The sequence below is a fragment of the Cetorhinus maximus genome, chromosome 17, assembly GCF_964194155.1.
Source record: "Cetorhinus maximus chromosome 17, sCetMax3.hap1.1, whole genome shotgun sequence".
Taxonomy (NCBI): Eukaryota; Metazoa; Chordata; class Chondrichthyes; order Lamniformes; family Cetorhinidae; genus Cetorhinus; species Cetorhinus maximus.
The window spans coordinates 58442180-58456731 of NC_135895.1; the positions used below are offsets into that span (position 1 = coordinate 58442180).

At 41.5% G+C, this 14552-nt stretch overlaps 1 protein-coding gene across 1 annotated transcript in view; it reads right to left on the bottom strand.

Moving 5' to 3' along the window:
- Positions 1–255: 255 nt before the first annotated feature.
- Positions 256–14552, bottom strand: part of LOC144692427 (biotin-dependent 3-methylcrotonyl-coenzyme A carboxylase beta1 subunit) — a 69488-nt gene continuing 55191 nt past the window's right edge. Inside the window, exons 10-13 of the mRNA XM_078561261.1 lie at positions 12949–13071; positions 10706–10848; positions 4926–5007; positions 256–2134 (exon numbers count right to left, since the gene is read on the bottom strand). Coding sequence (XP_078417387.1) covers positions 2051–2134; positions 4926–5007; positions 10706–10848; positions 12949–13071 — 432 coding nt within the window. The 3' untranslated portion in view covers positions 256–2050. The remainder of the gene's footprint in view (positions 2135–4925; positions 5008–10705; positions 10849–12948; positions 13072–14552) is intronic.

Sequence of the window (14552 nt, forward strand, 5' to 3'; positions counted from 1 at the left end):
ATTATGTATAGCACATACTTCTGCCTGTTTTTGATTGCGTTGTTTCAAATGGCCTTTATTTCCCCTGCAATTGTTGGTTTCCCATGACATTCAAAATTCAAAGTTAGGAAAGTGACCTGCTCCCACACCTCTGCCAATAGTGGTTTCAAATAGTTGCTGAAGTAGCCCTGCCAACAGGTCAACTTTCTTTTTAGCCTCTCATGAAGTTTCTGCCAGTAGTGTATCTCAAAAAAATCCACATCCCACACAATGTACGTATTTAATGATGCTTTAATTTCTGTTGTCATAAGCCATTCTGTTGTCATAATACTGATGTACCTTATTTACTTAGATAAGTGCTCTTTCATATCTCATAATATGAGGCTAAAGATCTTTATTTTCATTCAGTGACAGTACATGCAGTAATTCAGCAAAAACAAATATTCCATATTGCACAAAAGTGAAAACAAGATGCAAAATTAGCAATTAAGCAGCATTTCCAGACTGAGACAACAACAATATAGAAGTGACTAACTAGGACAAGATTCACTATGTTATGTTTACAATTATTTCTACACAATTTTTTCCTCTTGGGCTGACGTTTCCTTCCAGATGTGCTGGATACCCTTCAGTATTTCATCCATGTTGTCATTCTATAATTGTGAACCTGACAAGTGAGTGTTGGCTGTCTATTCAACTGTGAATCACACATAAGGGATATCATAGTGGGCTTGTGGTATCAACCCAGAGGAAGTGAATTCAAATTCTACCGTGGCAAGTTGTGAAACTGAATTAAATATATCTGATATTTTAGTGGGATGCCGTTAGGAAAAGTGACCATGAAAATTTCCAGATTGTCATAAAATCCCAACTGATGCACTAATATTGTTCAAAGAAGGAACCTATTATCCCACAGTATGCAGTATGATCTACATGTGACTCCAATCCTACATTACACGATTGACTCTTAATGCCCTCTGCAGTGGCCTAACAAGCCACTGGGTTGTCAGTGCAACTAAGAATGGATTATCCATGTTCAGAATATGAATTCAAAAAGAATAGCCAGGTTGTGTGAATAACAGCAGCCATGGAATGGTACTCTGAGACAGTGCCCTCAATAGAGAATGGGAGACAATTGGATGGGGGAAATAACATGATTAATGCATTAGCAACTCATCTTTTAGGGGAATAATGGCCTATCATGTGATCTGGCATTGAGAATTCCTTTCTTATTCAGTTCAATGCTCTTCATGCTTTGAACCATAACGGAAGAAGTAACTTAATGGTGAATATTCTAGAGTGACTTTTCACTTTTGCATTGAAAAATGCAGGGTTACTTCAAATCTGTCCTAGAATACTTGGTAAGGCACTTTACTAGGGCAGTGATATCAATTACTTTTGCTTTAGAATCTCCAACGTTTGCAGCATCATTACAAATAATTAAACGAATAAACAGAGATGAGAAACATTTGGCAAATGCTTGAAGACATTCAGACTGACAATTTATAAACTGGGGTTATTCCACTGTCCTCGGGTTTAAACTCGCTCAGATTATTGAAGGTTTCTTCATTTAGATCACACCGTGCAGCAGGAGCTGTTCTTTTGAGGTTGGAATTAGCACTTATTGTTAATGCAAATGTGTTGCAGCTGATTGCAGTTGTGGTCTACCTGACATTATGGTAACTCTTTCGAGTACATTCACAGTTCTTGACTTTTTTTTTGTTCAAAGTCCTGGAGTGGGACATGAACCCACAACCTTCTGACTCAAAGGTGAGGGTGCTATGAACTGAGCCACAGCTGACACCTCTTAGGCGAGAATTCCATTTGCACCAATCACTGCCATCATGAAAGTTAAACATGACTCCATTCCCCAATACTGAAACCTTGAATAGTTTGGACTACCCAGTACTTCAGTTGTTGCTGCAAGTCAGGCACATCTTTCCCAGTAGAGAAACAGAAACTCTGTAGATCAAGATGATTTGAATAAATTTTGAGTCCATTCTTTTTGTTCTTTTTACAGCAGCTGCTTAAATTTAGAGGTTGAGTTGATAGATTGCACCAATTTCTGAGTTTACATTCTCAGAACAGAATGTCTTTCTGGTTGTGAATGAAGCCGAGGTTTCTGTTTGATGATATTTAAACACTGACCTATTACCTGGAATATACAGACAGCTCACAGTTAGATTCAATGCTCACCAACACATTTTTACATTTGTTTTGAAGCTCTCTATTTGGTTATTTAGTTAAGAAACTACTCCTGTCAAAATTGGCAGTGTCCTGCAATTGGAGTCTAGGCTTTGCGATATTCTTTTTTCAAATATATGCAATATCTAAAAAACCATGTATTATTTAACTAGAGTTAAAACGAAAAATCTGCCAATGCAGGAAATACACAACATCTGACAAGTGCTATGACACATGATCTACATCAGATTCAGCACTCCTGTGGGTGTTCAAAAAGTAAATCCTGAACTCCATGTAGAACTAGTCCTGTGCAGCTGAATGAAGACCAAGATTTTGAAGCATCACCTGAGCACTGACAAGTGAATAGAATGAAGTTTTCAGATCATTGCATCTCTTATTGAAAAAGGAAAAGGAGAATAGGGTTCACCAGAAACAAAGAAGACACAGAAAGCAAAAACTCACAAAAAAATCTATGGCATGGGATTTAATGTACAGTCATGTCAAGAATGCAATTCTTGAGGAAGATTAGGCTGAGATGGGAGTTGAGGGAGACTGAGAAAAGGCAGCTTTGCAAATGATTTCTATTTTGGCAAAAAGTCTATTGAGTCCCAGGTGAAGATGGATTGTAGAGGGGGAAGGAGGAAGCAATTTACAATGGAGAAAAGGAATTTGGAATTGTTTCTGCTCTCCATGATAGCACTAAAATAGTAAACAATTTGACTATGGAGAAAGAGAGGGCATGCAGTCACCAAACCAGTCAATCATCATGTGTATTTAAACTTACAACTTTTGGATTTGAGACTGTGGGAATAGCTGTCTTGCCACGGAAAGTAGAAGAACAGTGAAGGCAGGATCTTAAGGGGATGTGGAATTCAAAGGTGGAAGCAATATGGTTGTGGAGAAAGTCAGCAGAAATATCAAAGTCATAATCAGGAGAGAAAAGTAAGAATCTGGAACCATTTTTTTTTGGCAGGGTGGGGGGGCACATCTCAGTGCTTATTTGTTTCCTTTTTAAACATCTTATTCATTTTGCATCTATGAAACATGAGTGAACTAGGACTCTCACTCAATGCCTAAATGGGTGGGCCTTTACCCTGGATGATGCTAATTCATATAGTCCAGTAAAAATCAAGTTAAAGCTCTGTTCTGAGCACAGATAGTTGATCTAAACAGTGGTTCTCAAAACTTGTTTGAATGAAGGAACCCTTTTCAAATGGACATGTAATCACAGAGCCCCACAAAACTAAATTATAATGCTATACAACACTTATAATACAAGAGTGCTGCATGCAAAGAGTATTTTAATAATGCTTTTAAGAAAGCAGGTATGATCTTACAGATATCTGAGAGATGGATGTGCCAGTTTCTCACTACAGAGTTTGTCTATCCTTGGCAGAAGCACAGAGAGAGCAGAGCATGGAGAGAACATTAGGGGATCAAGGTCACTGGGGAAGCACAGCACAGTCAGAGCAGGCGCATGAGAAAACAAAGCCTGGAGAGGGCGGGAGGGCAGAGTATGGAGAGTGCAAAGCAGGGAGAAAGCACTAGGAGCAAAGGGAGAGCAGCAGGACTACTGAGAGCAGAGAACAGAGAAAGCAGAAAGCTGCAAAGGGAAATGAGCATGCAGAGAGCAGGAGCATGGAGAGAGCTGGAGCATGCAGAAAGCAGCAACACAGAGGGTATAGTGCTTGGGGAGAGCACTAGAGGAGCAGGGACAAAGTAGGAGCTCCAGGGAACAGAACATGCCTCCAACCTCTGCTCATTCACATTTTCTTGACCACAGCACTCTGGGCAGTCACCCACATCGCCCACCTGTAAGGATGGTTGTGCATGTTGGACTGCACGGAAAGTCTGGTGCCAGTTTGACAGCCACTGATTGAAACAAAAGAAGAGCAATATTGCTACAAATGGCTCCCACTGCTTCTGAATAAGGCAGGGGGAAAAAAATCAGCTCCTGAGTAAGTGCACATATGGGTGTTAGGCAAGAGGATCAGACTCAACTTTGATACTTCTCATGGTTGAATAACTTGATGACTTGCTCTATCTTGGCTGACATATAATGAATGGCTATTTGTATGCAGGAAGGCTGCTAGTACCCATGGAATCATACCCAAGCATAACTCAGTGCCTTCAGAATAGAGGAGGAAACAAAGTCAGTACACATTTTGTAAAATTCCACATTGATTTCTTCCCAAAAAGAGAGCACAAAAAGAGATTTACTCCAGTTCACTGATGTATATTTTTACATCTGTGACATGGATGAAGTTACATTAGAATGAAAAAATTCAGTTTAGAAAAATGGTCTCTAAAGGAAAGCATCTCAGCAGACACTATCTTAATAAAGACTCATAGGAACAGATTCGAGATCAGGAATTATTAACCAGGCATCTTTTGGCCTTTGGAAACTGTTATATATGAGGACTGTACCCCATTTTATTACTTGGTACTTACAAATATAGCCACAGTAAAAAATTACTTCTAGGATGAGATATACAGAGGATCCTAGCACCCATGGAAATGTATCAGGAATAGAAGGGAAAGAACTGGGGAAAAATCATTAAGAAATAAAAATAGTCATTTGGTAGTACTTCTCATGAAGTATAAATTGTGGTTCCCTTTATATTTGGCATTTTTGCAAATTGTCCTGATGAGTGCAAAACGAAAAGCTTCGACAACATGTCCTTTTTCAGCAATATTCAAGAAATAAAAACTTAACTGGACAAATGTAATGCAAACTACAGCGAATTGAAATGTGAGTTTACCATCCGAGTGTCCTTAGGCAGTATTACACCGTCATCCCAAACCCTGGAAGAGGAATGAAAAGCAGAGCTCTCTTTCGCCAGCCTAAAGAGAAAAAGGTTTTGGTTTATAACTGCACAAGCATTTAAATCAGGAGTTTCTATATTAGTTTGAGCACAGTGCAGAGGGAATATTTTTATCGCATCTATTGAGGGTTGAACTACTATTTCTAAAATGTATAAACGCAACAGAAGATTATATCTTTCTTTTTTCTATTAACTTGCAACTAACAGATATTCCTCGTAGTTCAGTAATTAAAACTATTTACATGAAACTAAAATAAGGCTTGTTGATCGCATTAAATTTAGTTGACTAATATTAAAATTGTAAGACTAGTTTGTTTACATGTAATTGTGAAATCTGTCTGCTATTGTTTTTGATGACAAAATGTATTGACAAATTGAATTCATCAATAAATTTTCAGGTTCCACTGACATTGTGTAAACCTAATGAACCATTTTTTGTTTGACACATTCATAAAGAATTTATCAATAAACTGGCAATTAACTCCTGATGTTAGCTTTAGGATAAAAAAATTAGGTTCCCTTGATGAATTAGTAAGTTTATCCAGTGACCAGCTGTAATAGACACGGTTGGGCCTCCTGTTTTATCACTGCTCTGTACGGTGCTAGTTGATCAACTATATCAATGGTAAGAGCACAGTAATAATAAAATATTAAAATATAGTAGGCCATTTAGGCCAAATCAGTGCTGTCTCTTCCAAAGTGCCACACTCACACTTCTTTCCCATATCCCTGCAATTTTTTCTCCTTCAATTGTGTATCTAATTTCCTTTTGAAAGCTACTATTTAATATGTATCCATCATCCTAGCAAGCAATGCATTCCAAATCCTTATCTCTCATTGCATAAAAAGGTTTTTTCTTCATGTCACCTCTGGTTTCTTTACCAATCACCTTAAATCTGCACCCTCTGGTTATTGTCAGCTACTGGAAACTTTTTCTTTATTTATCTAAATCCTTCGTGATTTTAAACAATTCTATCAAATATCCTCTTTGCAGCCTCTGGTCTAAGGAGTAGAACAACCCAGCTTCTCCAGTCTATTCACACAAGTGCAATCCCTCATCCCTGGAAATAGTCGACTAAATTTCTTTCCTCTCCAAAGCCTTCACATCCTTCCTAAAGTGTGGTGCCTCAAACAGGACATAATACTCCAATTGGGGCCAGAATAATGTTTTATATAGGTTTAGCATAGCCTCCTGGCTTTTATACTCTATGTCTCTATTTATTTATTTTTCTTTATTCATTATTCGCTCACGGGATGCGGGTGTCACTGGCTGGGCCAGCATTTACTGCCCATCCCTAATTGCCCTTGAGAAGGTGGTGGTGAACTGCCTTCTTGAACTGCTGCAGTCCATGCGGTGTAGGTACACCCACAGTGTTGTTAGGGAGTTCCAGGATTGTTGACCAGGAAAGTGGAAACCCTGCAGACAAACTTTGCAAATTTGAATCAGGGGTCAATGCCAGGAATCAAGCCCCGAAAATTGGGATGTTTTGTGCAAGATCAATGGCCTCACACAAGGTCAAGTGGTCAAGGTCAGTGAATGTATCTTCAAATCCCAAATCCCATCAACTGCACCACTACTCTGAAGAAGAAGAAATATTCACTTGCTTTCACACTTGCAGCCACCAGCTCATATTGACACTGTGCATTCTTCAGAGGATAGCTCAAGAGGTGGGATATGCATGTGGTGAGAGTGGCCTGCAGCCAGGTCAGGGGCAAGGGTATCACAGGTGCCAACAAATGAGGTTGCACAGCTGTGCTGCTGCGGTGCAGAAGATTCAGAAAAGGACTTTGATGGGGTGGCCTACAGAAAAACTTTGATGGGTATGCACAATGAAATGCTTGGTGCATAGGGAAGGCTGCCAGAAATCCTGTGGTCAATGTCAGGGGGCATGGAGGACTCCGGATCAACTTGGCACAGGAGTTTGTGCATAGCTTGGAAGTGGTGGTCAACTTCATTAGTATGCTTGTAGACCCAACCATGATGCAGCATCTGATGGCTGATGTCTCAGATTTCATTGCAGCACAAGCAGAAGCCAACCAATGTGGGGGTACTGTCATGGAAGGCCAGACTGAAGTCTTGCAAGCTAATCTTACTGCCATGCAAGCTCAGACTGCTGCCAGCCTAGCTGTGAATGCCAGTTTTCAAAGGGGCTTGCAGTGTATCACAGCAATCCATCCTCCAATGCATTGCTAGGGTTGCTGCGGTGCCACCTAGGGGAGTACAAACCTGTTGTCCTCCCACCTTCCATCTGCCAGTGCCCTTGCTGTTGCCTGTCAGCAAATCAACTCAGGCTGCTGCCACCCATACCTAGATGGCGCAGTCTGAATCTGGGCCTTACTAAAAGTCAGTAGTTTTCCACCAGCCATGCAGCAGACACTGGGATGACAATTCATAAGAGCACTAGGACAGGCAAAGGTGCATAAAAGACAGGCAGCAAGGGAATACACAAGGGTATTAGTGTGCAATGTGACCTGCATGATACTCAGTGTGTCACACATCTGTTGGCCGGCCATTGAGGGAGTAGAATTCCTTTCAGCTACAAAAATCTCAGAACTGATATGCAGTGTCCACAAAGTGTCACACACACCGTCAACGACACCTTCACTGCGGGGAAGCCTACAATCCCCATGAAGTCACATGCTTGCTCTGCCTGCTTTTCACTGGCAAAAGAGAATGAGATGTATTCATTCTTGATATACTGAGTCTCAATGGTCTCCCTCTACAACAGTTCTGCTCCAGCCTAGAAGGAGCCCGATGCATAAAATTTCATGGCCACAGTCACTGGCAATGGCCTCCTCGCCCTGATCTGAAGCTGCAGTTATGGTTGCAGCAGGTGGAAGATTTCAGTGAAGATGTCCTTAGTGAAGTAGAAATGTCGGACTGTTCCTTGTTGAGCTCCAGGTAGGAGAATTGCCCCCTGAACACCCTGGGTGTAGTTGGCCTCCTGCTGAGAGTCCTTCTCCCCATCCATGTCCTCCTTCATACAGTAGCTTGTCCTGCTCTGTGTCACCTCTGCTCATTCTCCTAGATATGCTATAGGCCAAGGAAATGCATACTACTGCATCCATGTCTGGGGGCAAGTAGTCTTTGCAGAATTCTTAAAGTCAGGACAAAATCCTATAGGCAAGTGCCACACCACCCCCTGTAGGCTTCAGAAACAAAACACTTCTACAATTGTAGCAACAGCCAGAAGAAAACAACCAGCATCTAGCCTGTAAGTAGTTGATGATCACTTTAAATAGTGTTAGTAGGGACCCTTCTTGCTGCTGAATGTATGCTCAGCTGTGCAAGGTTAAAAGTGGGTTTTAGATGAAGTGTTTAGCTCCAAAATGACACCACAGGCTGGCTGATAGGTAGCAGTAGGGGCACCGGTGGAATGGCAGGGGTGAGTGGACAAGTGCTTCTTACTTAGAGAATACAACAGGTTCATGCTCCATGGAGCCACTGCCATTCCCTCAGGCAGTGCCTCAGCAATCCAAGTGATCTGCTGGAGGACAGATTGTTCGACTGCTGTGAAGGTCTGCAAGCCCCTTTAGCTACTGCAATCAACAGCCATGATGACAGAAGTCTGTTCGCATGGCAGCAAGCTGACTTTTCATCACAGTAGTCTGAGCTTCCACTGCAACACTCAGACGTTGAGTGGTTGCTCCTTATGCTGCAATGGAAGCAGAGATATTGGTCCTAATGTTACATTAGGTTGTGTCAACAAGTGTTCTCATGGAGCTAGCCACCACTTCTACGTTGAAGATGGTTTGGTCCAAGCTGTGTAAAAAAATCCCATGTCCCATTTGAGGAGCTGGAGGAAAAGTGGAGTTGAAGTCAAAGATCAGCCATGATTTTATTGAATGGTGGAGCAGGCTCAGTGGGCCATATGGTCTACTCCTGTTATTATTTCTTATGTTGCCAGCTCTAAGGGCTCTTCCACGTTTCTTGACATTGACCACAGGCTTTCTGGCAGGCTTCCCAATGCACTAAGCATTTTGTTGTGCACGCCCATCAGCCTTCTGTAGGCTGCCTACCAAAGTGCTTATCCACGTTCTCTGCTCTTCACTGAGCTGACATCTGTGCTATCCTTGATTTCTGCCCTTGCAGCCAGTCACTCATCCTTGGTGAATCATTAAGTGCAGATTGCACCTTGATGTTATCTTTTAAATTACATGCAGTATCAGTATCTGAGTTGTAGCTGCGATTGTTAAATCAAGAGACAGTGTGTCTTCATCATCACTATCTTCTTGGTGTCCTTCACTGCCTGATCAGGCTGCACTTCTTGGGTTAACTGAGAGAGACACTAAGATAAAGTTGTGATGTGGTTGCGGGAGGTGGCGATGAAAGGAGGGGTAGTAAAAGGTACACAATTACACTACTTGTAGCTTTTAAATCAGAAAGGTGTGTGGGATGAGGGAGAAATGGGATGTGAGAAGGAGGGTTATGTATTGTCAATAGTTTCAGTTACACCTCTAGTCATGGCTGTACCAATCACAGCCAGCACCAACTCCTCTGTGGAAATCTGGGCCTGCAGGTGTACCTGGCCCCCCATCCAGTTATCTCCTGTGTTTCTAGTAGTGCGTCTCCTTGTCCTACAAGAGAGGGAATTGCATCCGTGAGTGTTGTACAATCTGTTTGTGTGATGTGACTGTTATGGTTGAATAGTTGGCAGTGCATCCAAGCGTAGGCAGCGAATGGTAATAATCTTGAACTCGCTGCCTACGAGAGTGGTGGAAGCATGGATGATTAATAATTTCAAAGGAAATTGGATGGGTACTTGAGAGCAATAAACTTGCAAAGCTGTGGGGATAGAGCAGGGGAATGGGACTGACTTACTGACTTGAGTGCTCTACACTGAGTTGGAATGGTTTGATGGGCTGAACGGCTTCCTTCTGTGCAATAATGATTCTATGAGGCATGCATTAGGGCTAAGTGTGTGAGGGTGCAGTGCAGTGTATGAATGTTAGGTGTGAGTCCTGATTGATCAACACTTTGGAGGTGAATGATGGGTGAATTGAACACTGTCTGAGGCTAGTGGTGCAGCTGGTAGAATATGGTTTTTTGAAGATGCATCCACTGACCACTTATGTGAGTACCACTTTTTATGGTAATGCATCCAAGTCCACAGGGTTCGACTTCAAGCATTGACCTCCATGGTTATCTGTGCCTTTTGCGCATGTGCCTAGAGGACCTCTTTTCCCCTTATGCATACAGGACATCTCTCTTCCTTTCCACCAAGGTCTCCAGTGCATCTGGAAACAGTGGAGCACATAATCTCCCTTGTGCTGTTATTCAATGCTTCCCAGGTCAGAGTCACTTCCAACACAACAACTCACCTGCTCCAGCCACAGACTCTGATCTTTTTCAGAGGTCCTGGCTAGCTATGAGTGATGTTAGACACTCACGATGTTGGCTCCCTGCTAAAGGGTTTAGCCAATCAGCAGCAAGCTTAGGCCTGTCTGAATGCTGAAATCATTGGAATGAGCAGGCAGTGTGAAGGTGGCGTGCTGCCTACATTGCAATCAATGGCTACTGATTAATTGCATATCACAATTCCCCACCAGTTTTCAACGGTTAGCAAATTTAGCCCCAATGTGTTATTTACATACAAGTAACACTTAATTATTTTCTATTCACATCAGCTTTCCAGTATAACTACCAGTCACAGCAATTTCATCCTCTTGATGACTAAGGAATAATTTTTTCTTTACTCAAACAGCACAATACTAACGTTTCTTTCATGATCTTCAGTTGTGCCTCGTCTTGGATTTCTCCATCAGCTTCCTGGATCCCTGGGCAGTAATTTGGAGCAACTAGTCCAATCCTGGCATTGGGCCATAGAAAAAGGAAGTTCGGATCAAATGATCTACCACACTGAAACATAAATAAACTTCACTTAAACATTATCCACATGTATCCAAGTGTACATAATGTGCAACAATTAGTTGATGACCACCAGTACCATTTTCTCAATTGTAACTTTCCATTTGTTAACCTTCAAGTTACGTTGCCACAAATGAAGTTGTAAAGCAAAAAGATCTTTCTTTAGTGTGGAACCCTGAGGCAGATACAATAACATTGGGAAATTTTTAGCATTGAAATAATTACCTGAAGTTTCTGCAGGGATTCTCTCAGTCAACTGTTTCAGCAGAACCTCCAGAGAATTGGCATAGATGATCATTTACACCATTTCTCCTGGGTTTCCATTGAATTTACAGTGGGAGATTGGGAGAATCCTAGTGGAAATTTTCTGTAAATATATTTAGCAATGAGAATTAGCCAAGGCACTTGGAAGCCCTTTTAAAATATCCCAGTGTATATGGCTGCTACAGTACTGTTTCACATTACAGTCATTATAACATGAATATTGTAGCTTCTATTTTAACCTCCTAATTTGAGGTGCACCGGTGGAAAAATGCCAGTCAAAGGCTGATGGATCTACCCTCAAGATGGAAGGAAAATCCACTGGGGATATCCTACCTGGGCAGTACCTTACATGTCTTACCTCTTCACCAAAAGGCCGCATTGGCAGAAGTGTAGGGCCAACCTGCCCAGAAGAAAATCAGAAAATAAAAAGAGACCCAACTACAGGAAGCATGGTCAAAAGCTGACTGTGTACTTTAAATTGAAAAATAAAGCTCTACTTTTTCTTCATTTCCTGGACTGCATGAGAAATTTAGCCAAGAAAGCAAATTGGCAATTGCATCCGCCAACCGCCAATGGTGTTCTGATCTCTCCACCAGGAAGTTCATCACATCAGCTCAACTGGGTTCGTCCTATAGCTCTGTCTCTTTCTCTTTATATACAGGTGCCTGTCCAGTGGACAGTGTTTCCCATACTGACAAGAATAAGATTATTATCTCATCAGAGTGAGGGATTGCACATGTAAGTGCACATTTCATCACCTTATGGCATCATGTGTTGGCACTCCAATATGCTGCATCAACTACCCTCTCTCCAATCTAACTCTGCTAACTCTATGAATTGCTCAATAGATAAGGATGCCAAGAGGAGAGGAGGGTGAGCAACATGGTTAGTGAGAAAACAGGAAAAAAAGTAAGAGACTTCACCTCAGCAGGTCTGAAAATGTTACAACTGAAAATTATGGTGTCAAATACATTCACTGGATGTATCACTACATGGTGTGGCAAGTAAGCAGCCTGGCACTACTACTTGTGTACTGTGGTACAGTTCCAGTGGTACCAGGTTCACAAGCACAAAACCAGCACAAGTAGGAATAAGCATCTAGTTTTATTTTGGATGTAAGGTAGCACTGGGGCTAGAAAGGAAAGTTGGGTGTCAGCGGCATACTGGGAATGTTGATTTCTTCTTTGGGACTCTACTGACCTCTTTATATGGCCATCTGCCTCTAAAAAAAAATTCACTGGTTTGCAGGATCCTGCTAGACCTTTTCCTGTAAACCAGTGATTTCTGATCCAGAACAATGGATGTGTTATAGTAGGACAAGAACAACAGGCAGAAATTTCACCTCATTGTTACTCTTCCCAGAAGTGAAAGTTCTTTCCCTGTATTGGACCACCAAAAGAGAGGCATTACAGGCAAGCCCAATCATTTTGCCTGACATAAATATGTGCACACTTTCCAGCAGGAGTCACTGAATAGAAATCGGGAGCAAGGGCTCATTTTTACCCTCCTAGCTTTGGGCAACTGAAGTCAACTCAATCATTCCTATCCTCACCAAAGAGCAGCTAACTGAATATAGATCAGGCATTGAAGCTATAGCTCAGTATAGTTCAGTTGAGCTGTACATTATGCAATGCCTAACATCAGCTGAGCTACTGGGGTTCTAGCCCCTATCTGATCACGTAGAAACAGAATTAACGTATTAAACTAATTAGATTGTGAAATGTCTGTGTTTCCACAAGATAAAACAACTCCCCCCAAAAAAATGACTTTCAAACAATAATTATCTTCAACGGTACAAGGGCAAACAATGACATTTCTAGTATGTACCATAGGAAAACTTTCAGCACCATAGCAACCTCCAATTATAATGGTTATCTTGGGAACAGTGGCACATGCTACAGTCGATATCATGGAGCCTTGGGCCTTAAGTTGATTTGTAACGTCTTCAGCCTACAAAGAAAACCATAAGGAGATTTGCAGAATTATATAGTGCACAGGAATCAACAACATTCTTAAATGGGAAACACTATGTTTTAATGATTATAATTCTTCCTGAGCCTCCATTTGTACACCAAGAACATGTATATTTTCATTACTGTGAATAGGTTGGAATCCTTCATCAGTTTAAACACCTCAACTCAAAGGAAAACAAGCTTTGAAATTGTGATAAAAATGCTTCTACCCTCTACACAAAGTTGATGCTTGAAACATAGCCATTCATTACTTACATTAAATGCTACCACCAGTGATTAACCAGCACAGGTTTCAGACTGACCAGAAGCTCAGAATCAGAAGTTGCTGGTCACAGAGCTGTCCATCAAAAGGACTAGAAAAAACATAACGGCCTTCCCCCTTTCTGACCCAAGGTTTCACCTCTGACACAATGGCCAATCCCTAACAGATCTCCAGGCCATTAATCACATAAAATGCTCAAACTTAATGGGGTGAATGTCTCTTTTGACTCTTTGATTTGCACCATATTTTCTGAATGCTCTGAAAGTCAGATCCCCATTACGCCCAATGGCAGTTATCAAACCATGCAATCCAAATCTTTCCCCAAATCTGCTTTTGTGATGAGGTGGGAGAATTAGATTGTACTGTTTATTCTAAACAGGCCTAAACCTACCTGGGCTAAGGAGGTGAACAAAATCAACCACTATTTCCACTCTTGTGCGTGTATATATAAATATATAGGCTTCTCTTGTGAGATCCTCTGAAATTCCCTTCCTGTGACCTCTGTGCAAATTGGTGAGGCTTTCTTTGCCTGCAGCTTCCTGCTGTCCAAACATATGATCCCGCCCACTAGCCAACCGCTGTTCTCTACCCATTTCACTGCCGAGGTTAGTGTTTGTCCCTTGCCTGACCACATGGAATCCCACCCCCAGTTAAAATTTTCCCTATACTGATGCTTGCTGGAAAGTGCAAATGTGAGCAGCATCTTGTTCATATGTGATACATTCCACTGTTGAATAGAGTGCTATCTTGCACTCTCTGGGGATACTAATTAACACTGAAGGAGTGTTAATGCTACACAGGAATTCATAGCTAAGAAACTAACCATAATTCTGTGTGAGCCATGTTCAACAAGAAAGAATATGATAAATATTCTAAAAGGATTTACCCTTAGTCCCTCCTATTTCTCATCTACATGTTGTCGCTCAGTCACATCATCTGAAGGTATAGCACTAGTTTTCACGTACGCTGATGACACTCAGCTCTACTTCACTGCCACTGTTGCTAAATTATCAGATTGTTTGTCTGACGTCCGGTAATGGTAAGTAGGAATTTTATCCAATTAAATATAAGAAAGACTGAAGCCATTCTTTCTGGTCCCTGCTCCAAACTCCATTTCCTAACTATCGACTTCAGCCCTCTCCCTAGCAACAGACTGAAATTAAGTCAGTCTGTTCGCAATCTTGGTGTCACATTTG